Source organism: Littorina saxatilis, linkage group LG2 (genome assembly GCF_037325665.1).
Source record: "Littorina saxatilis isolate snail1 linkage group LG2, US_GU_Lsax_2.0, whole genome shotgun sequence".
Taxonomy (NCBI): domain Eukaryota; kingdom Metazoa; phylum Mollusca; class Gastropoda; order Littorinimorpha; family Littorinidae; genus Littorina; species Littorina saxatilis.
The window spans coordinates 65,084,387-65,107,703 of record NC_090246.1 but is presented as its reverse complement, the minus strand read 5'-3'; the positions used below and the strand labels follow the sequence as shown (position 1 = coordinate 65,107,703).

The 23,317-nt window shown below is 43.1% G+C and overlaps 1 protein-coding gene and 1 long non-coding RNA gene across 2 annotated transcripts in view; both read left to right on the top strand.

Annotated features, from left to right (window-relative positions):
- The first annotated feature begins 1,016 nt into the window (after window positions 1–1,016).
- LOC138959540 (uncharacterized) overlaps window positions 1,017–23,317 on the top strand; it is a 110,752-nt gene continuing 88,451 nt past the window's right edge. The window contains exons 1-2 of the mRNA XM_070331057.1: window positions 1,017–1,074; window positions 13,541–13,684. Of these exons, the coding sequence (XP_070187158.1) occupies window positions 1,072–1,074; window positions 13,541–13,684 (147 nt within the window). The 5' untranslated portion in view covers window positions 1,017–1,071. The remainder of the gene's footprint in view (window positions 1,075–13,540; window positions 13,685–23,317) is intronic.
- Window positions 15,451–18,464, top strand: LOC138959539 (uncharacterized). The gene is made up of 3 exons (XR_011453742.1): window positions 15,451–15,751; window positions 16,715–16,809; window positions 17,014–18,464. It is a non-coding gene; the product is annotated as an uncharacterized lncRNA (long non-coding RNA).

Sequence of the window (23,317 nt, the reverse complement as noted above, 5' to 3'; positions counted from 1 at the left end):
GGGGGTAAGAAGGGAGGGGGTAAGAAGTGAGGGAGTCTTCTATTGGGTGGGGAAGGAGTACGTCTTAGTTTGTGGAGAGGCGAGGGGTGCTAAAAGGGGGGTTTCACTGTAATGGGAAACGACGGAAAGTCGTGTAAGCATTTGCTTTTCTTCTTTATTTTTGTTGTTGTGGTGCGGGTTCATGAGTAGTGAATTCCTCCTTTTAAGACCTACAAAACCCTGTGAAAATCAGGTCTTAAACAAGAAGGAGTTTTAAAATGGGGGTAAATTTACAGAGGTTATGAACAGAAAACCTTGAGAAAACAGGGTCTTGAACAGATGGAGGGTCTAATCGGGGGCTGGGGGTCTTAAAAGGGAGATCGAGTCTTCTATCGAGTAGGGTGGTCCAGGTTGGGGGGGGGGGGGGGGGGGGAATGTGATGGGCCATGACGAAAGCTAGTCCTGTAAGCATTTGCTTTTCTTGTTGGAGCTACATCTTTGAAACTCAACATACTTCTAGAGTTTGATGACCTCCGGATACGACTGAAATCTGTTGCCCCTCAATGAATATCAAGGTCACAGTGGGGTCAGATTTGCTTAAAAAAGGAAATACTATCTTTAAACCTTCACAGACCTCCAGGGTTTGATGAACTCAAGACATAAGTCTGGTTGGTCCTGGGCAAATTCAAGGTCGCGTTGGGCATGGGATTGTGCCTGGGTCGATTAAAATAAAATGATAATTTTCTTGAAAGTTTAATAGATAAGTTGAACAGATATTTTGAGTCTGATTCACGTAACTTATGACAAAGATGAGTCGTGAGAGCATTCGCTTATTTTTGTGTTACTTTAATTTTCTTCTTTAATGGGTTTTGCTTATTACAAATGTACAGATTCTTTTATAATCTTCTGAAGTGCTAAGGCTTGGTCAGTTATGAAAATAGTCATGATAAATTCCGAAATAGACGCACACAGCAGATTTTGTGTAGAAGGTAACAATTAACAGCGCATTCCCTTGATGTCTTCTTTCGCCAGGGCGCTCGCCCACCAGGATTCGCTGGACGCAGTGAATATCTTCCACAAAACCACATTCGTATGGTACAGTGACTTTTTATTGTTTTTGAGTTGGATACTGCAGTTGCACAAGTGTGTGATTGTGTCTGTCTGCCTGCCTGTATGTCTGTCGGAATGACTGTGTCACTATCATCATCATCATCATCATCATCATCATCATCATCATCATCATCATCATCGTCGTCGTCGTCGTCGTCTTCAAGGGGAGGGAGCTGTTTTCTATTAGTGTGGGGTGGGGATCGTCAAAGAAAGGGAGTCTTCTATTGGGGTGGAGGAGGGGGTCTTTTAAGAGAGGGGGTCTTCTGTTGGGGGAAGGGGGGTTTGGGGATTAATGCTGCGTCGCCCAAAACAAATAACGGTTTTGGGTGTGACGAAAAAAAGAACAGGGCCGGAGTGCTATGTTAATTATGAGCAGTTCTTCCACACCCATTTAATAAATATGACACTACCAGCATGTTCCCGCATATTGAGCCAGAAGTTTTTGTTTTGGCAAATCGACGTTGCAGTTCGGGGCAAATGATCAAAATTACTTTGCGAATTTGTGTTCAAACGTGTTTTTCCCATAATATAACGTTGCACAGGTCGAAAATATGGCCAAGAACAAATCTATGGTACTTCAAAGAAAGAAGAATAACACAATTCTTGTCCAATACGACTTGCAATTTACCGTGTGCGCTGTAAAATCTCCCTACCTTCGAAGCAGACGAAACGCAGACATGTATCTTCATTTACTTCCAAGGGAGAAATCGTTGGTCATACAGTCTTGCAGGACCCAAACATTCTTCTGCACGCTTTCTTTTCTTTTCATATTCAGTTGCTTCGCAAAAATGAAGTGTCATTGGTTTTCTCAACTTGTCAAGTCAGTCAAAACGACCGCAGAACATAGAACTGGGAAATGACACTGATTGAAATACACCAGTTAACAGTTCCGCGGCCATTTTAGATCTCGCACATGCGCACTTCTTTTATCGCGAGCAGATTCGACCTATTTCCTTTTCCGGGTGGTGCGCATATCGTTTTTCGGCATGTTTATGTCATTTTCCTTTTCCGGTTGATTTCACCGCATGCGCAGATCGTGTTATTCGCCCACGTTTCTACGCAAGGGACAGTACTCCGGCGCACTACTCCACCCTTTGAAAGGGGGAAACATTTTCTTCAGTACAAGTAGTCTTTATGAATAAACAATTAACAAAAAGGCGGTTGTAAATTCATTCAATGCAGATAAAATAAGAAATATGTTTGACGAACTTGTTCTGTTCTTATTCGCATGACAAAATATGTGAAGATCGAGAGATGTTATTAAAAAACCGTGTTCCAGGCAACTCGCAAACAGATAACCGCTGTGTATTTCACCACAACCCAACGCAAAGGAAACATGACACAGTACTATTTGGCATACCTTTTTGCATTCATTGAACTTTCCCCAATAAATTCGGCTCACATCAGTCGTACTAAAAGTTTGTCAAAACACGACACACAGGCGATAACAAATGCCCACCTGAATGGTGGTTCGCAACCACACACTAACGACCGTCGAGGCACGTAATGAATTTTGCAATCTTCCGACCACCATTTTTTAAGTCGGTTACTCCCATTACTGCAACCAATAACACAGCATGTTGACGCCATCGCTAATTTGGATGTAACGTGAGGTTTTTGTTATAACGTAGAGGAAAACACACCGTCCTGTTCAATTGCTTCCATCACGTTGAGCAGACGATGCAGACAGGTTTCACAGTGTTCAGAGTCGGGTATGTCCCTGACTTTGATATTAAATAAAATGTTTTGTTTTGTTTAGTCGTGAGTTTTCACTGGTACGTCTATGTCGAATGTCTTCGGAATTTACATATGAAAAATAAACTTTGATCGAATTCAAGTCAAGTTTGTATTCCCCACCTGCGAAAGAGGTAGGTCGGTCGTGAGAAATGAGACGGACACGATTTCCCTTTTTAGCCACATTGCAATAGACAAAGGCACCAGTAAAAAAAAACACACAAAGAAATCCAGTTAAAAGTACATTAGAAACCAAAGAACAGAGGTAGATGAACACACTTAGTTAAAAAAAACAATGAATGTGTTTATATTTGTGACCCTCCACCAGTAGACTAGAATCTGAGATCTGTAGCTTGCAAAAAAAATGACACGCTAAACGTTGCTTGTTAGAAGCAAACATCCAGTTTGTATGTGTAGTTTAGATGTATGACAATACGACCAGGATGGATGCCCATCCTGAATATCGTTTTTATGGCCGCCATGACAGTTTTCAAAATGGCTGCCGCCGCTATCAAATTTTGGAATATCTCTGGCTCTAATACGAATAATTCAATAAAGTTTGCATTTATTTCTACATTTTCTGACACGAGGAATGCACTTAAGATATTTTAGAAATGATTCACTAAGGTTTTAAGCTGTTTTCTTAATTATCCACGACACATCGGAAAAAATTAAGACTGACATTCGGACACCCAGACTGTTCGGTTTCTGTACAAATGGTCTGCAGACAATGACAAAATAGTTTCAACATTCTTCAATCCTAGTAAAAAAAAATATGCAGTACAGATACAGAAACATTTGACATCAAAGTTCAACAATAGCACCCTTGGCATATTGCAGAGCAAATCAGTCTGATGAGTTTAAACCCTCCCTCTTGTGGAATTGACACACATAATGCATATCGAGTGTACGACTATTTGTTCAATCCTCCTGCTGCTCTGCAGATCTTGGATTTCTGCAGTAGTCTTTGCAGTGGCATGCTCGCGTGCATGCTAGAGCCAGGTGGGTCCACTTGCAACGACGCGTGGCACAGCAGGTAGGACCAGCACCACAACCACAAGATGCAAGTTCCAAACACATTGACTCTGGGACTTGAGTTGTCAGAAGCTTAGGTTCAAGGCGAGTGTTCTTCCGTCCCAACAGCATGCCATCCACTGTCAACGACCGAAGGTAGCTGAGGATTTGTTTCCAGGGCTCTTCTCCAGATCAGCGTTTGGTAATGAGAGCGTCTGATGTGAAGAGAAGAGCAGCATGTGTTGGCGGGAGATTCTCAATGCTTTTCTTTGCATTGTGAAAGAGAGAGCAGCGCACTTGTTGGCTGGCTGGCTGTGTTTGGATCATATTGCTTGCATATGAAAGCTTCAGCGTTGTCCTGTACCTGCTGGTCAGGAAAGTCCTCCCGGCCAAGGTTCTCGAGAAGCTGAGGATGCTTAACAAATGTACTCCATGCCTATGCCAGCAAATTGACTGGTGCTGTCTGATCCTGTTATTGCATGGAATGCCAGTACAGACGATTGCACTGCCTCTGGTAGATTAATGTCATGCACAGGGATATACCGTTTCTTCCTGGATATCCCAGTCTGCATCCACAGAAGGGGACTCAGCTCGGTCCGATGTACAGTGAGGAGAACCAGGACATCTGTGTCAGAACTGATGATGATTGTCTGACCATATCCCTGCTGAGAGGCATTTTTTGATGGAGCAGTATTCGAGTGTCCGCTTCCTCATGATCTGCCGATGACAGTTGTGTCATGTCTCTTCCGGATGAAGACCAGACTTTGGCTGCATCTGCAAACCAACCTCCAAGTACAAGTTCTCGTCCCTCCTCATTTGGAAACTTCTCAGCAAGCTGGGAACAGAGAAAATGTGCCAGGCTTGCTTTGTTTTCATTTGATGACAAGACCACCGGCTACTTTGCCTGCTTTGTTCACATGCTCAACAGCCTGGTCATCTGGGATCTGGTTGAACTTTTGCCTTGACTCCTTCGTCACAAAATCCTCAGCAAAGAAGGCTTGGTGCACATCTGGCGCTGTCTCAGAGAGCATTATCATATCTGCCAGAAACACTGCTCCCCATCGTGTGTAGTTGACATGGTCAAAGGCCCCAAACCAAGGCAGCATCTCTGAAAAGGATGAGAGAAACAGATTCCAATCTCTATCACGCAGGGAGCACGTGAAACGCAAGAGAATGGACACCAGCTTCATGTACGTCCGCCAGCACTGGAATGTTGCATTCTCTGCGCAGCTGCTGTCAAACTCATCCAACAAAGCTGCCATCTGTCTTGCCTCTGCCAGAAGAAAAGGAAGAGACGTGCTGATCTCTAGATCATCTTTGTCAGCAAATCCTTGAGCTACATTTCTAGCAGCATCTTTCAAGGTGTCGCTGTTGACTTTCTCATGTTCTGCTGCCCAGTCTTTGAAGTGAGAGAAAAGAATGGTCCAGAGTGCTTTCAGGGTTAGCTTATGTGCACGTATCACTCGATTCCAGGTTTTCCCTTTCATGACATTGCCATGCAGCTGTGTTTCGCCAAGGACGCCACTCTCAATCCAGATGTCAAGGAAACCAGAAGAAGCCATATATTCACCTATCACCTTGGAAAAGTTCTTTTGAATGTGGAATCCTCCCAACATGAAGATGAAATCTTTGCAACTGTCTTTCTTGTCCCATTGCAACATTTTTGCTTTGCAGTATAACTGCTCATCAAACGTAATGATCGTGAATGTTTCGCCCAGTTTTTTGGTCATTGCCTCGCATCGCTTCATGACAGTCCAGAGAGTGTCCCATTAATGGGCTGGAGCGTTCAGAATAGACATAGACCCTACAGGAGTGTCGGTGGTGGACATCTTTTGATTGAAGCCACTCCATCTTGGAACTACCTGGAGATCAGGCCGATGCTATCGTGCAACAGCAAAAAAACATGCCAGGTCCAAAGTGAGGGACTCCATCATCTTTTTAGCATCTGGCTCATACCAGTTTTCCTGCACCTCTTTTTGAAAAAAACCCGGTTCTGGTGTCGGATTTGTCATGTTTGCGTTTTCCAGATCAGAAAGTTCAGGAGATGTTTGGACAACTTTTGAAGACGATACCTTGACCTGAATATCTTTTATTGGCTCTTGGCGGGTTTTTCTCTTATACTGTGTTGCGTAAAAGGTTCCCATTCCACTGAGGGTTTTTTCAATGATGTCGATGTTTTCTGCTGAGAAACGGACATATCCTTGTGTTCCCTCAGAAAAGTTTATTGGTATCATGACATTGCCATGTTCATGATACCGGCTGATGACATCATTAGCTATGGCTGTGTCGGCACGACGTACGGTCTCATATGACACTGAATGACCAGCAGCATTGAGAAGTGTCACAAGCTCTTTGGACCGCGTTGCTTGATGAACACTTAGCCCCAAACCAAGATGCTTGGGTGTCATTTTTCGGCCTCCTGATGCCAGAAACACAATGTCTTGACAGACACTAAGAACTTTGGTCCTGATCTCTGTTTCCTTGTCATGATTGACCTCTTCATCAGGGATACCATCTGCACTCAAGAGTTTAATGAAAAGAAACAAGGTCTATGGCACAACTTTTTCAGCATGTTCTATGTCTAGATTGCCAACTATGTCATGTCCTTTGGTATGTTTCATGCCATTGTGGATCTTCCGAGCAACTCAGAACAACCAGCTCAGAATGTCATCTTCGTGGTGAATTGTGGTATGCTCATTTTCAGTCTGGAGCATATCTTCCTCTTCACTGCAGCTCCTTTCTTCAATGATGTTTTGAAGCATGTTTTTCACTGCAACATCACCAAAACCTGATGGCACAATCAGAAGTGGCTTTATGGGGTCCAGTGGCTGCACAAATGACACCGTATCACCGAGAACTTTCAGTATCTTCTCTTTGAAGCGGTTGCTTCTGTTGGGAGCAGGCTGGACATCAAAATCTCCAGAGAGCATCATGCTATAGTGGTCCCAGACAGTTTTCAGGGACAAAATATGTCATTTTGCCATCTCGTTCTGGAGGTGTCATTGTGTTCTCAAAACAGATAGAATCAGGGTTCTTCTTCTCACTTTGACTGCCTTTGTGTTCATGCTTTCTGCAAAAGAGTACATAACACTTAAAGTGATACTTTCCTTCAGCTGCCATCATACCATAGACCCCAGCTAATCTGCACCTCATGACTGGATCGAACAGAGACAGTTGAATCATTTTGGTAGACGTGTGCTCAAACGCGACTTGGTTCAGTGTGCTTCCAGGGACATTGGACTGGCAAAAGATGCATTTTTACCAGTCCGTAGTAGTGACTGAAGATCGGCGCAGTGTCTTTGTTGGGTGGGTATCCAAGTTGAACTTGAAAGCATTTGTGTCAGAGACAGCTTCTGGCTTAAAACGCTGTTTAAGCCGTTCAATTTTGCCCTCGTGTGTAAAGCTGCTGTAGCAATCTTTATGCCAACGTATTTCATGGGCATGGTATAAAAGGTTAAAGGCTAGATTTAAGGGTATCAATCACTTCAATGAAGGTTTCATCATTGTACTTCTCACGTTGATGGATGCCTTGAGTGATGTTATTTATGCCATCCTCTGTAGCTTCTTGTAGTGGATTTGTCTTGCTGGTTGTTCTGGCATCTTGACCAAAAAAAACCACGGCTCCCACTCAATATCTATTGCTTCTTGCCGGCACCTTATTTCTGATGAAAGTCTACGTGCTGGCTCCATATTCTATTCCTGTTACAGAAACTGAAAACAAACCTACTTGAAATCATTTGAAGAAAGAAAAATCGTTTATGATTGGACCAACACAGCTTGAATAAAAAAATATTTTGACCAAAAATTATTTTAAATTGCAATAAGCACAAATTGTATCATGATATTCGAGTTCTGCAGCCTCGAATTAGTATAAATAGCCATTTGGTTTTGGGATTTGCTTCATATACAAGTGGAAATAGGCTTGTGTATGGCGGTTTCGGCCGCCATTTTGAAAACTGTCATGGCGGCCATACAAGTAAAATTCAGAAGTGGCATCCATGCCAGGCATATAGCTAAATGTCCAAACTACAAGACCAAAGTGGATGCCTGCTTCTAACAAGCAACGTTTAGGGTGTTTCACCTTTTGGAAGTCAGCCTCTAGACTACAGGGAATGAGTCGCATGTCATCTTTGCATGATTTTCATATTTGTACATTTTCCTAATGAGTGTTTTATGCTCTATCCAGTGGTAAAACCCGTTTTAGAAAAGAGCGAACACTTTTTGAGTTATAAGCCTGTGACTGAGGTGACCCTCACACTTTTACCACAGTCCCCCCCGGACTTCTATTAAGCCTAGCGCAGAACCGCGCGAGGTGACATGCGACTCATTTCGTGGTGGAGGGTCACATTTAGTCGATACAATCGCATGTGAAGTAAACGGTCTTTTTTCTAAATGTGTCCGTCTCAAAAACATAAATTACAAATCTGTTCAGTTTGAATGGCTGTCAAAAGGTTTGGACGTAAAATGCTTTTAATAAGTTGAAATTTCCATCAAATCACGACATGAAATGGTTTTGAAAGGCTAACTGCGGCTTATTCTACTTGCGCTTGGTCATTTTGTCACTCGGGCAAGGTGTCCGTCTCATTTTTTCTCACGACCGCCCTGCAGGCTAATCGTCTGCTATAACCGCCATACACAGCACATTGTCATGATGCGACCAATTTTACACTTCCTATCCGTTTTCAGGCAGATGATCAACTGGCTGACTAAAGAATTGTTCGGCATGTGTTTATTTCAGAACACGTTATTTACTGTCTGTCTCTGAAAACCTTGAATTCTCACGACCGCCCGGCACTATTGACGGTCATTTCTTACCAAATGTTAAGCAGATTCATGTGTAAAATAACAACATTCAATGACTGTTTTTGATCAATGCCATTGTTTTGTTCAATCCTTGAATGCACTGCATTGTGAATGTTGTGGTCAAGTGAGAGTTTTATAGACATCGCCGTACGTTTTTCAACACTTTGATGACGTCGGACAGCAGATTAAAAACGTTCCAACTTGGAAAGACAGCCAGTCACGATCATATAATCGTAGGGAATCAATAGTTGCTTTGTTTGTTTACTTTCAAGTGTTTTTAAAAGTTTGATTTTTGTCATGGTTATTGTTGCATATGTGCGTGCGCGCGCGCGTGTCAGTGTGGATGAATATAGGGTAAGTGTATCCAATTCCGACCGACTTCGGGGGTACCTAAATCCGACCGATTTTCCAAGTCACTTTAATGATGAGGTTCATACGTCATCCCCACAGAAAGAATGTCATTCATACAAGGGCCATTCATGAACGAACCGGTTGATGACGCGAAGTCACGAACCAATCGTTTCGTCACGAGAGTTAATTGTGTCATCTGCACCACAGGTTGTCTGATACTTGGCGTCATTTTTTTTAACTTTCCAAATGCCAAACTTTAGGGCAGTGTTTTTGACTCACCTGAGTAATGGTGAGTATTAGGATTCACATGTGTCCGTCCCCATGTCCGTAGACAAAAAACCTTAACGTTGGGGTTATCTCTGATGTTTTTCAAGCTAGACCTCTAAAACTGTGCACACTTTTAGGGTGTGATGATCTCATCTTGCTTTAAGTAGGGCCAACACTCTCGCTGGTCTGCATCTCCTCAACTTGGATTAAAAAAAAAAGATCAAAGCTGATGTTCAAGTGGAAATGGCAAGACTCAAGAGTCAGAGAACAGCCCTTGGTTGTTGTTAACCACCTTTTCACCATTGGCCAGGGTTACCTCTTCCTCTCTGATTCTTGTGCCAATTAAGGTTCAGTCTGCAGTGGATATACTGGGACAGCGTCCAGGTACTATATCACAGTTCAGCCTGTAGTGGATATACTGACACAGCGTCCAGGTACTATGCCACAGTTCAGCCTGTAGTGGATTTACTGGGACAGCGTCCAGGTACTATATCACAGTTAAGTCTGCAGTGGATTTACTGGGACAGCGTCCAGGTACTATGCCACAGTTCAGTCTGTAGTGGATATACTGGGACTGCGTCCAGGTACTATGCCACAGTTCAGTCTGCAGTGGATATACTGTGACTGCATCCAGGTACTATGCCACAGTTCAGTCTGTAGTAGCTATGCTGACACAGCGTCCAATTACTATGCCACAGTTCAGCCTGTAGTGGATATACTGGGACAGCGTCCAGGTACTATATCACAGTTCAGCCTGTTGTGGATATACTGGGACAGCGTCCAGGTACTATGCCACAGTTCAGTCTGTAGTGGATATACTGGGACAGCGTCCAGGTACTATGCCACAGTTCAGTCTGTAGTGGATATACTGGGACTGCGTCCAGGTACTATGCCACAGTTCCGTCTGTAGTGGATATACTGGGACTGCGTCCAGGTACTAAGCCACAGTTCAGTCTGTAGTGGATATACTGGGACAGCGTCCAGGTACTATGCCACAGTTCAGTCTGTAGTGGATATACTAGGACTGCGTCAAGGTACTCTGCCACAGTCTTTGATGACGTCTTTTCCGTTTTTGTGATAGTTGGGGCGGAACTGTCAAGTAATCTTTGACTAAGTCGGGACTTTGATATTGCATTAGAGCTAGGTAGCTTGAAAATAAGCGAATAAGTTCGCTCATTAAAATTGTCATCAATAACAACTATTTCATGACAGATTCAAACATTACTGCATTGTACTTCTTATCTTTTCCTGATTTAAAATACATATACATATGTAATGTTTACTTTAAAAACGCGTTCAGAATTAAAGAAAACAGGTTGAGTATGCTTCGCGGAGACGAGTGTGACCCGTGACGGTTTTCGGGTATGGTTAACCGAGATTATCTGAATTTAGTCTCGCCGATGACTGTTTTTTTGAGTGTATCCTTCAATTTGATGCCTATAGATTGACTACAGGTTTATATATCGCTTCACGCGACTTGTTTTACATTTCGTCAAGTTATGAAAGTTCAGACTTGTATTATTAAATTTGTTACATAACATTCTAAAAATTGCAAATAATAATAACACTTGATTACAGATTCAAAAGTTATTGCATTGTATCCTTTGGATTTCCTGGATTCCAATGTATAAACAGATATGTCATGCTTAGTGTGAAAATCTGCTCAAAAGAGAAATATCGCCTTTTTTGTTCATATGCACCGCGGAGGCAACCCGTCTCGGTCTTCTGGTTTCGGCTAGCCAAATCTCACTAGCATTGTTAATGACTCGTCCCTGATTCCAATGTTAATCTTTTAGTTTCAAACCAACTTAATGTTTTATTATCGCTTCACATGACTTGTTCTGTATTTTGTTCGCTGTCATGTCACCATTTAGAGGGTAGGGTTACATTTTCAGGGTTACATATTTCTAAGAATATGCAACTTTTTTTTCAAGATCGTTTTTTTTGTATTGGTGAATGATTCTACTTTAAAAAAAAAGAAGAGAAATGGAGTGCAATTAACATTGTTAAATTTTGAAGGTATGCTAATGACGTGCATCACAGCGAAATGGCAGTTCAGAAGAACGGAATTCCCATAATTAGTCCTTATTTGCTGCTTTTTTCACTGAGCTCGGAAATGATATTTTGCTTGCATTGTTATAGCTTAATTTATTAAAGCCTCTGGACAATATTCTTTGAATAAATGGTTATCCAATTCTGTTTAAGTCTATCCCTTTGTTTGATCGAGTACTGTAACAAGATATCACATTATGTCGACAAGAATGCGTAGACCTGCATACAAGTTTTTGTCTTGATTCCATCCAGGAGGATGTAAGGCTTTAATAAAAACATTATTTCAAAGGTCTCTGTCAAGATTGATTTTGTTGAAAAAAAAGGAAATCTGTGATTGAAGATTGTGAAACCTGCCTGCAGCGGTTGCTCGTCGAAATTTCTCGTCCAACCAGAATCGCTTTGGGTATCACGTGAGTTTTCCTTCTTTGTACCATGTAAGTGCCGAAACTGTTAACTGGTGTATAGAAAAGATCTCCGATGACGAAAGTATAAATGACGTCATCTGGTCACACCTATCTCGAGAACTAAGCGTCGCTCAGAACCAGCGCCCTTCCATTAATGTTCTACTTCAATGGGACATGACGAAGGGGAGCTGGATAAAGCATTTGCTTTTCTTGTTTTTACATTTAGTCAAGTTTTGACTAAATGTTTTAACATAGAGGGGGGAATCGAGACGAGGGTCGTGGTGTATGTGTGTGTGTCTGTCTGTGTGTGTGTGTAGAGCGATTCAGACTAAACTACTGGACCGATCTTTATGAAATTTGACGTGAGAGTTCCTGGGTATGATATCCTCAGATTTTTTTCCATTTTTTTGACTCACATGCGAAGCAAAAGTGAGTCTATGTACTCACCCGAGTCGTCCGTCCGTCCGTCCGGCCGGCCGGCCGGCCGGCCGTCCGGAAAACTTTAACGTTGAATATTTCTTGGACACTATTCAGTCTATCAGTACCAAATTTGGCAAGATGGTGTATGATGACAAGGCCCCAAAAAACATACATAGCATCTTGACCTTGCTTTAAGGTCAAGGTCGCAGGGGCCATAAATGTTGTCTAAAAAACAGCTATTTTTCACATTTTTCCCATTTTCTCTGAAGTTTTTGAGATTGAATACCTCACCTATATATGATATATAGGGCAAAGTAAGCCCCATCTTTTGATACCAGTTTGGTTTACCTTGCTTCAAGGTCAAGGTCACAGGAGCTCTTCAAAGTTGGATTGTATACATATTTTGAAGTGACCTTGACCCTGAACTATGGAAGATAACTGTTTCAAACTTAAAAATTATGTGGGGCACATGTTATGCTTTCATCATGAGACACATTTGGTCACATATGATCATGGTCAAGGTCACTTTGACCCTTATGAAATGTGACCAAAATAAGGTAGTGAACCACTAAAAGTGACCATATCTCATGGTAGAAAGAGCCAATAAGCATCATTGTACTTCCTATGTCTTGAATTAACAGCTTTGTGTTGCATGACCTTGGATGACCTTGACCTTGGGTCAAGGTCACATGTATTTTGGTAGGAAAAATGTGTAAAGCAGAAGGTCAAGCATGTGAGTCGTATGGGCTTTGCCCTTCTTGTTTATAAATGTCTTTGATGACGTCATATCCGGCTTTTCGTGAAAGTTGAGGCGGCACTGTCACGCTCTCATTTTTCAACCAAATTGGTTGAAGTTTTGGTCAAGTAATCTCCGACGAAGCCCGGACTTCGGTATTGCATTTCAGCTTGGTGGCTTAAAAATTAATTGATGGCTTTGGTCATTAAAAATCTGAAAATTGTAAAAAATTGAAAACACGCTCAGAAAGTTAAAACGAAGAGAGGTACAGAAAAGCGTGCTATCCTTCTCAGCGCAACTACTACCCCGCTCTTCTTGTCAATTTCACTGCCTTTGCCATGAGCGGTGGACTGACGATGCTACGAGTATACGGTCTTGCTGCGTTCAGTTTCATTCTGTGAGTTCGACAGCAGTTACCTTTTCCTGCGGTAGGCGACCATCCTCGCAGGCGCAGTGAAGGAGTTTCCTATCTATCTAATATAGGTCTATGACTAAATGTTGTATTTTCGCCTTACGCGACTTGTTTGTTGTTGTTGCTGTTGTTGTGAATGGATTATCGTCGTCGTTGTCGTCCTTTATTACTTTGATTTACCAGTTCCTTTGTCGCCGCTCATTGTAATAATATATTAACTGCCGTGTTGGGTTTTTTTTTCTCTCCATTAATTGCCAGATGGACGACGAAATCCGACGGCTGCAGGTTATTGTCAAAAATATAGCCGTGAACAAGATAACGGAATTTACCCAACAGTGTGAATTCCGCTTGGAGATGCTGAGGGATGTCTGCGACTGGCTTCACTCCACACACGCCTCAATCGTAAGAACCGCGTCCTAATAGCAGCATACTTCTATGAAGCTCACTCTATACTCATATTTCAAGTCCGCATGGGAGACGCGTTTCATAGAGCATCGTTAGCAGGCGCGCACCCTTAAAGAGCACAGTTGTACGTCTCTAGCCAGGAACTTTGCAAGTCATGATTTAAAAAAAAAATGTTATCAACCCCCCCCCCAACCCCCCCCCCCCCCCCCCCCCCCCCTCTCCTCACGTATCTGTTTACTGTGTGTATGTACGGGCTGTAGGTCCTTTAAGTACAAGCTGTGAGGCTAGGCTTTTGACTAGAACTTCTACCTTCCTTAATCGAAAAATTTTCAGTAAATTTTCATTTGATTAATATCCTTACCCGAATCACATAAAAGCATTGACGCAGTCTGAAATGCTAAGGTCTGAAAAGGCTACCCGTCTTAAACAATTTTAAAGGGAAGCAACCCAACCACAAAAAAGTAAACATAGCAATGGTAATGACCATATACCCAGGGAGTTACCTCCCGTACCGGGGTATGTGACGTCACTTCCACTGCAACACCACGTGGAATCCTCATACGGCTTTAAAGAAACTAAAAAACCATAAGCGGGGTTGGCGGGAGGGAATACACTATGTGGTTCGGGTAATTATATTAATCAAATGAAAATTTACTTAAAAATTTTCGATTAAATTACATATTCTTACTCCGAATCACATAAAAGCAACAAGGCGGTGGGAATGAAAAACCAAACACACTCTTAAAACCTTGCCCAAAAACTGGCCTGCTGCCAAAAGGTCAGGAAAGGGCCAAGTGAGAAAGAAAATCTAACTCACTCTAAACCCTAGCCAGCAACTGGCCCACTGCCAAAAAGGCGGGAAAGGACCTGAGAACCATCTTGATTGACAGCCGAGATGTCTCTCAGGCAAAAAGTTGCGAAAGACAACATCAGAGAGCCAGAAATCTGTGCCCAGCACTTCTTCCGATCTGCTGGACCAAACGACCCAGAAAGAGACCCCAGCCTTGGATTAACCCGAGCCGAGTAGGGGGAAAGACAAGCTGCCCCCCCCCCCCTTTCTATTGGAAGAAAATGCCGCCCTAGAAACGATCCGTGTGTAAGGATGTCCACTCAGAACAGTGAAGGACAAACCTCACGGAGACCGTAAGACAATCATGCCATAGTATGCAGCCTTGGGATGGAGTGAAGCCCGCCGAAAGGACTGTGAGATAAAAGTCAGCTCCAGAAAAGAGTGACCAATATCCAACCAAGATAGAGAGAGAGACACCTGCGTACAAGGTACCAGAGCCCACCTCGACAGGAAAATCCCAAAAAAGAGACGTTCGCCAGTAATCCTCTACCAGTCAATGCGAAAGCAGAGAGAGAGGTAATACGAGGAAGTAGATCGCGTCTGACTAACTCTGAAAGACTGAGAGTCAGACGCAGAGATCAACGGGCAAACGTCGTAGTCATAGTTGCCTGTGGTAGAAGGGTGACTGTAAAAGGAAACCCGACCCAACGGAAGTCGTCCTGATTCACCTCGTGCTAGGACGAGGAAGAAGAGGAAGAGCCAAATCCGAAGTCACAGGAACCGAAAATGTCATAGTCGCCCACGCTAGACAGGAGGCTATAGCACAGGCTAAGGCTGAAAGCCCTGAAGCCCGAAGGACAACCATGTACCAAATTAAAGTACCAACAGTACACATGTAAACGTAAGAAACGTAAGTTTCGGCTGTCAAATAAGATGCTGGGCTAAAACCCCACAGCAAAGAAAAACAGTTTTCTCAGCAATTGCACATAAAAGTACAAAGAATCGATTAAGAGGATGACACAAGTCATCCAGCAAGTATGAAAGGGTGAAAAAATTAATTAAATAAAAATCGTTTCGAAGGTAAACAACGCAGTGCGGGAGATAACTCCAACACGAGTTATCCGCGACCTTGGGAATATTAGCCAATCAGATTTTAGACGTATCGCTTTGCGCGGAATACTTGTCGTCTGCTTGAAGAACAACAGCATGGCGTTTGAGTTTGCAGAATGAAGGCGCCTGCTATATATTTTGCACCCACGACCTTCGAGTAAACGGTAAGATGCTTTCAGTTACATGTATACATGTTTTTAATGGGGGGGGTGGGGGGGTAGACGGGAGGGGGTGAGGGGGGCGCGAAAGTGATTGCAATGAATGCCAGATCTGTATCTGTGTCAGTCAATACGTTGAAAAACCACTTCTGTCATTTGATCGACGGAAGGGAGGTGCGCATATAAATAAGTCCTAAACTGGGTGGAGATCAGATTTAAAGATCTCCATAGATCCTGCCAGAACTTGATCGTCCTGTAGATGGTTCCAGTCTACGATCGTCCTGGGAAAATAAGAGTTCCTGTGAAAGCAGCGGCTATTGTCCGTAACACTGTTTCAACACTATTCATTGTTGACACAAAATCTTGGAAACGCCTTGCTGTTTAGATCTGTTCGTGTTTACCTTGCTTTCGTTTTTAGGTGGCCCTGACAGTGAGAAATCAAATTGAATTTTGTACATCTTCGATATGTAGGCAATTGGTAATTAACTCTTGAATCTTGATGATGTTATTGCATGTACAGAAATCGGTACGACAGTCTATTAACATTATATATGTATCATAAGAAAACACAGACATTTGAAGTGCATGCTTCATTCAATCAATGTGACCTAATATTCTAGCCATGCGTGTTGGTACGTGTGTGTGTGTGTGTGTGTGTGTGTGTGTGTGTGCGTGCGTGTCTGTGTTTGTGTGGGTGTGTGTGTTAGTGTGTGCGTATGTGTGTGTGCCGTATGCGTGCCTGTGTGGGTGTGCAGAGAGAGAGAGAGAGAGAGAGAGAGAGAGAGAGAGAGAGAGAGAGAGAGAGAGAGAGAGAGAGAGAGAGAGAATGTATGTGTGCATGTGTGTGTTTTTATGTGTGTGTGTGTGTGGGGGGGGGGGGGTAGTTAAGTCGCATACAGCATTGTCTTTCATGTGATTTATTTCCTTGTTTGTCTGTATTTGATTCGGTTTTTATCACTCTGGATACAGAGACGTTTCCTGACCCTTGCATCAGTCAAGAGAAAGCATGGATTCAAGACCACTGCCAAAACAAGGAACGTCTTCTGAAGACACGGTTCGCGAAGGTATGAGGCGAAAGGGTGAGGGGGGGGGGGGGGGGATATGCCTGCTCGCTTGTGTATTAGGTGTGTGTGTGTGTGTGTGTGTGTGTGTGTGTGTGTTGTGTGTGTGTGTGTGTGTGTGTGTGTGTGTGTGTGTGTGTGTGTTTGATTAAGTCACAAACAAAATTGTTTTGCAGTTGATTTATTGCCCTTGTTTGTTTTCATTAGGTTATCTCATCCTGGATGCAGAGACTTCCCTGGACCCTCACAATCTCCCGGAATCTGTCCAGGAAAAAAGCTTGGATCCCAGACCACTGCCAACACAAGAGGAGTCTTCAGAAGAAGCGGTTCATGAAGGTAATTCACACCCATCAATGTTGGAGGCCCGTGCCCTGGTCGACTGGTCTTTATGTGCGATATGCCAAACAGAAACAGAAGAAAAATTAGTAAATCCGACACAATCAACATTTGCCAAAGCTGGCGTGCAGACTGGGTACGGTCGTGTCGTCGACAATATTTTGAAACTTGAAGCCCTTGGGGATTCGTCTGTGTTTGTTTTGAACAAGGATCTCCTTGAACAATGTAATGATATGAAGACAACCTTTGAAGAGAAAAAAGCTGTATGGCACAGAACCTGCAGGAACAAATTTGATAACCAGAAAGTTGCTCGTGCTGAGAAGAGATTCTTGAAAGAAGATAATGACCAGAAAGAACTGCACAGCCCCGTCAAAACAAGGAGGACGATAGGACCTGTGTGTGACCGCGATGCGGAAAAGATGGTACTTCTGAAAAACTTGTGAACGCATGTACATTTACCATCGACCAAACAATTCGTGAATATGCAGAGATTGTGCAGGACCGATCACTCTTGGGAAAATTATCAGAGGGGGATATGCATGCCTTGGACGCCAAATATCATTCATCTTGCAAGTTGACTTTGTACAATAAATCTAAAAAAGCCTTAGCAGAACGGGGAATTAATGACGCACACGAACAAAATGAGTTAACAGTGTTAAGTCAACTCCTTTCTTTCATTGAAGAAGAGAGAGAAAGCAAGTCCATGTCACTGTTCAAAATGTGTGCAAAGTGTATGACAGCCAGTTTCGTGAGCTGCACTGTTCATATAACAAAAAGGTTCATACAACAAGACTCAAAGAAAGACTTCTTCATATGGTGCCAAATCTGCAAGCTCAAAGGCAAGGGAAAGAAACTGTCCTTATTTTCGATACAGACGTCAGCAGTTTGCTGAATTTTGCAAGAACATTAGATGATGACGCATTTCATCTTGCACGTGCCGCACAGATTGTCCGTAAAGATATCCTTTCCAAAGACTATTGTTTTGACGGTACTGTTAAGGCCTCAGCAGACGTTGTTCCCGAAAGTCTGCGTGCACTCACAGGTATGATAATGCATGGAAACGTGTCTGGTTCGACTTTGACGGAGAGCAGCAACAAGCAGAAGTCAGTGTCGTCAGTTTCCGAAGTTCTGATGTTCAACACAAGGAAAGGAGACAAGAGAAGTAAACGACCCACATCTTCAAGGTCATTTCACTCAACGTCGAGGGAAACACCACTGTCCAGAAAGAGAAAATGTAAGTTTTACGCCCTCACGGCAAAGCCATTAGGGGCATGTTACAAGGAAAAAATCCGGCTTTGTATGAAAATAAAAAATAAAAATGCAGGGGGGGGGGGGGGGGGGGGGGGGAGGGGTGTAGACCGCTGGCTGCCGGCTGCTAGAGGAGACCTGAAATGAGCTAGGGACCGGGTTGGGTCGTCTTGGGTCAGTGCTGAAATGGTTACTGTGTGTATGGAGGCACATTTGGTTTCTGAGGTTCAAGCGGAGCTGTTGCCTCTGCTCCCACGTTCCCGTGTCTCAGGAGGCGTTTTTGGTATGGAAGCAAACCTGTAGGTTGGGGCCTCTGCCTTTCAGGATGCCAGGACTACAAAATGTGTGTCTTGAGACACATTTAGCTTAAGATTCCAGAAGTGGATCTGTGCTGTGCTGGATCTGCTGCAAGCACACTAGAACCAGCTCGCAACAGTTGAGGTGAACAGATTTGTGACCAAGACCATCATCGGTATCTCTCCGAGTGATGGGTGTGGGCGGAGAAAGTCTCCCGGACTGAGGGCATTCTCCCTTCTGTAGCGGATGAGACTAGCCATCTCTTCCTTGAGAGTGTCACAACCTTCAAACACGTGTGTGAGGTGTTCAGTCTTGCCACACTGACAGACTGCCTTGTCCCAGTAGATGCGGCTGCTGACCGTGCGCAAGCGACGCAACATGGGTCATGGGTCTCGGGGGGAGTGGGAGGTGGTGCCCTTTCCTATTGTAGGGGAGGTGTATCCATCCTCTCTCTTCACATGTTTGTGACAGAGTCTGCTCTCTTTCCTCTCTTTTTAGCTTGGCTAGTAGCAGTTTGGCTTCCTGGCAGGAGAGCCGAATGTCTGTCATTGGCATGGTTGACATAGCCGCTGGCCATATATATATACTGGCCTTCTTTTATACCTCAGAACAAGGCAGAAGGAAGTCATGTGCTCCTGTGGCGGCTCATGCTACAGAAGTGACATCCAGGCCTCATAAACATCGAGATAGACGGAAGTTCTGTATTGTTGTTTGCGGGAAAGTGAGGTAAGTGATATCAAGCTCATGATCACTCAAAATGCGTGTCAAGCGATTTAGTGACCTTGTTACCTTTCCAATGGATACATTGTTTACTCTGATAAGCAGATATGGATCGATCAAACATTGCTGTTTTGCGAAAGTTTGAGAAGATGTCGCGTAGGCATCGTTTCTCTTTTCGCGAGTAAAACGAACAACACGCGCCCCGAAACCGAGTTTACAATTTGGTGAAAGATGTATTTCTTTCACTGTGAAATTGAGACTGCGTGCTTTTGTGTGTTTAATTGTCGCAGGGGATACTAAAAAGGATGTGTTCTTGCTCTGTTTTGCACTTTTACTAACTTGCTAATTTTGTGTGCGATTTTAGGAAATGATGCTTTATTTTTTATGACGAGTATAATCGTGATGATATAATCAAATTGTCATCCTCTCATGCCATTAGGAATACTAAAGGGCTTTCTTTTTCTTATTTTGCAAACCTGATTCTGACAGAAACTGGCAGTATAGAGACTTTTAGAATTGATCCGTTTCTTTTTATGAAGAGTATAGGTTTGAAGGTCATGACCTTTTACGATCAGTTGTGTCATCCTCTTATTCGATAGAGAATGTAAAAAGGTATATGTATGCCAATTTTGGTGCTTTGTTCAATGATATGCAGTATCCTGCCACGAGTCCCCAGACTAAGTAGCCAAAAACCTGAGAGAGGTGTTAAGCCACAAAGAATGCCTCCTCAAACATACATTGCCAAAGACAATGCCCCCTCAGGAAAATCTGAATGTTACTTCCGAGGCCAACTCAAGCGCACCTTAACCTTTGCCGGATGCCGCTTTTGACTACACACGCCCGACGATGCGGGTTTGTCTGAACCCATACATTTGAAAGAGGGTTTTTACCGTTTATTTCTCTAACGACGATGCGGGTTTGTCTGAACCCATACCTTTGAAAGAGGGTTTTTACCGTTTATTTCTCTAACGACGGGGTGGGTTCAGGGAAACCCACAGCGCTACTTCAGTGGGTGCATCGAGTTTCTCCCTTCACCGACTTCTTGCAGGGGAGGGAGAGGGGGAGGGAGAGGGGGAGGGAGAGGGGGAGGGAGAGGGGAGGGAGAGACTGAGAGAGACTGAGAGACTAAGAAAGAGAGAGAGAGAGAGACTAAGAAAGAGAGAGAGAGAGAGAGACTAAGAAAGAGAGAGAGAGACTAAGAAAGAGAGAGAGAGACTAAGAAAGATAGAGAGAAAGAGAGAGAGAGACTAAGAAAGAGAGAGAGAGAGACTAAGAAAGAGAGAGAGACTAAGAAAGAGAGAGAGAGAGAGACTAAGAAAGAGAGAGAGAGAGAGACTAAGAAAGAGAGAGAGACTAAGAAAGAGAGAGAGAGACTAAAAAAGAGAGAGAGAGACTAAGAAAGAGAGAGAGAGACTAAGAAAGAGAGAGAGATGCTAAGAAAGAGAGAGAGGGAGACTAATAAAGAGAGAGAGAGACTAAGAGAGAGAGAGAGACTAAGAAAGAGAGAGAGAGAGACTAAGAAAGAGAGACTAAGAAAGAGAGAGAGAGAGACTAAGAAAGAGAGAGAGAGACTAAGAAAGAGAGAGAGAGAGAGAGACTAGGAAAGAGAGAGAGAGACTAAGAAAGAGAGAGAGAGACTAAGAAAGAGAGAGAGAGAGAGACAAAGAAAGAGAGAGAGACTAAGAAAGAGAGAGAGAGAGAATAAGAAAGAGAGAGAGAGAGAGACTAAGAAAGAGAGAGAGAGAGACTAAGAAAGAGAGAGAGAGACTAAGAAAAAGAGAGAGACTAAGAAAGAGAGAGAGACAATGAAAGAGAGAGAGAGAGAGACTAAGAGAGAGAGAGACTAAGAAAGAGAGAGAGAGAGAGACAAAGAAAGAGAGAGAGAGACTAAGAAAGAAAGAGAGAGACTAAGAAAGAGAGAGAAAGAGACTAAGAAAGAGAGAGAGACTAAGAAAGAGAGAGAGACTAAGAAAGAGAGAGAGAGAGACTAAGAAAGAGAGAGAGAGAGACTAAGAAAGAGAGAGAGAGAGACTAAGAAAGAGAGAGAGAGACTAAGAAAGAGAGAGAGAGACTAAGAAAGAGAGAGAGAGAGAGACTAAGAAAGAGGGAGAGAGAGACTAAGAAAGAGAGAGAGAGATAGACTAAGAAAGAGAGAGAGAGAGAGAGAGAGACTAAGAAAGAGAGAGAGAGACTAAGAAGGAGAGAGAGACTAAGAAAGAGAGAGAGAGAGACTAAGAAAGAAAGAGAGAGACTAAGAAAGAGAGAGAGAGAGACTAAGAAAGAGAGAGAGAGACTAAGAAAGAGAGAGAGAGAGACTAAGAAAGAGAGAGAGAGACTAAGAAAGAGAGAGAGACTAAGAAAGAGAGAGAGAGAAACTAAGAAAGAGAGAGAGAGAGAGACTAAGAAAGAGAGAGAGAGGGAGATTAAGAAAGAGAGAGAGACTAAGAAAGAGAGAGAGAGACTAAGAAAGAGAGAGAGAGAGAGACTAAGAAAGAGAGAGAGAGAGAGACTAAGAAAGAGAGAGAGAGACTAAGAAAGAGAGAGAGAGACTAAGAAAGAGAGAGAGAGACTAAGAAAGACAGAGACAGAGACTAAGAAAGAGGGAGAGAGAGACAAAGAAAGAGAGAGAGAGAGACTAAGAAAGAGAGAGAGAGAGAGAGACTAAGAAAGAGAGAGAGAGAGACTAAGAAAGAGAGAGAGAGACTAAGAAAGAGAGAGAGAGAGACTAAGAAAGAGAGAGAGAGATTAAGAAAGAGAGAGAGAGACTAAGAAAGAGAGAGAGAGACTAAGAGAGAGAAAGAGAGACTAAGAAAGAGAGAGAGAGACTAAGAAAGAGAGAGAGAGAGACTAAGAGAGAGAGAGAGAGAGACTAAGAAAGAGAGAGAGAGACTAAGAAAGAGAGAGAGAGAGACTAAGAAAGAGAGAGAGACTAAGAAAGAGAGAGACAAAGAAAGAGAGAGAGAGAGACTAAGAAAGAGAGAGAGAGAGAGAGACTAAGAAAGAGAGAGAGAGAGAGAGAGACTAAGAAAGAGAGAGAGAGAGAGACTAAGAAAGAGAGAGAGACTAAGAAAGAGAGAGAGAGACTAAGAAAGAGAGAGAGAGAGAGAGACTAAGAAAGAGAGTGAGAGAGACTAAGAAAGAGAGAGAGAGACTAAGAAAGAGAGAGAGACAGACTAAGAAAGAGAGAGAGAGAGAGACTAAGAAAGAGAGAGAGAGAGAGACTAAGCAAGAGAGAGAGAGAGAGACTAAGAAAGAGAGAGAGACAGACTAAGAAAGAGAGAGAGAGACTAAGAAAGAGAGAGAGAGACTAAGAAAGAGAGAGAGAGAGACTAAGAAAGAGAGAGAGAGAGACTAAGAAAGAGAGAGAGAGAGAGAGACTAAGAAGGAGAGAGAGAGACTAAGAAAGAGAGAGAGAGACTAAGAAAGAGAGAGAAAGAGAGACTAAGAAAGAGAGAGAGAGAGAGACTAAGAAAGAGAGAGAGAGAGACTAAGAAAGATATGGCGGGGATATAGCTCAGTTGGTAGCGCGCTGGATTTGTATTCAGTTGGCCGCTGTCAGCGTGAGTTCGATCCCAGGTTCGGCGGAAATTTATTTCAGAGTCAACGTTGTGTGCAGACTCTCTTCGGTGTCCGAACCCAACCCCCGTGTACACTACATTGGGTGTGCACGTTAAAGATCCCACGATTGACAAAAGGGTCTTTCCTGGCAAAATTGCTTAGGCACAGTTAATAATTGTCTACCTATACCCGTGTGACTATGAATAATAGGCCGTGAAAGGTAAATATGCGCCAAAATGGCTGCAATCTACTGGCCGTATAAAATTTCATCTCACACGGCATTACTGCAGAGCGCCTAGAACTGTACCCACGGAATATGCGCGATATAAGCCTCATTGATTGATTGATTGAT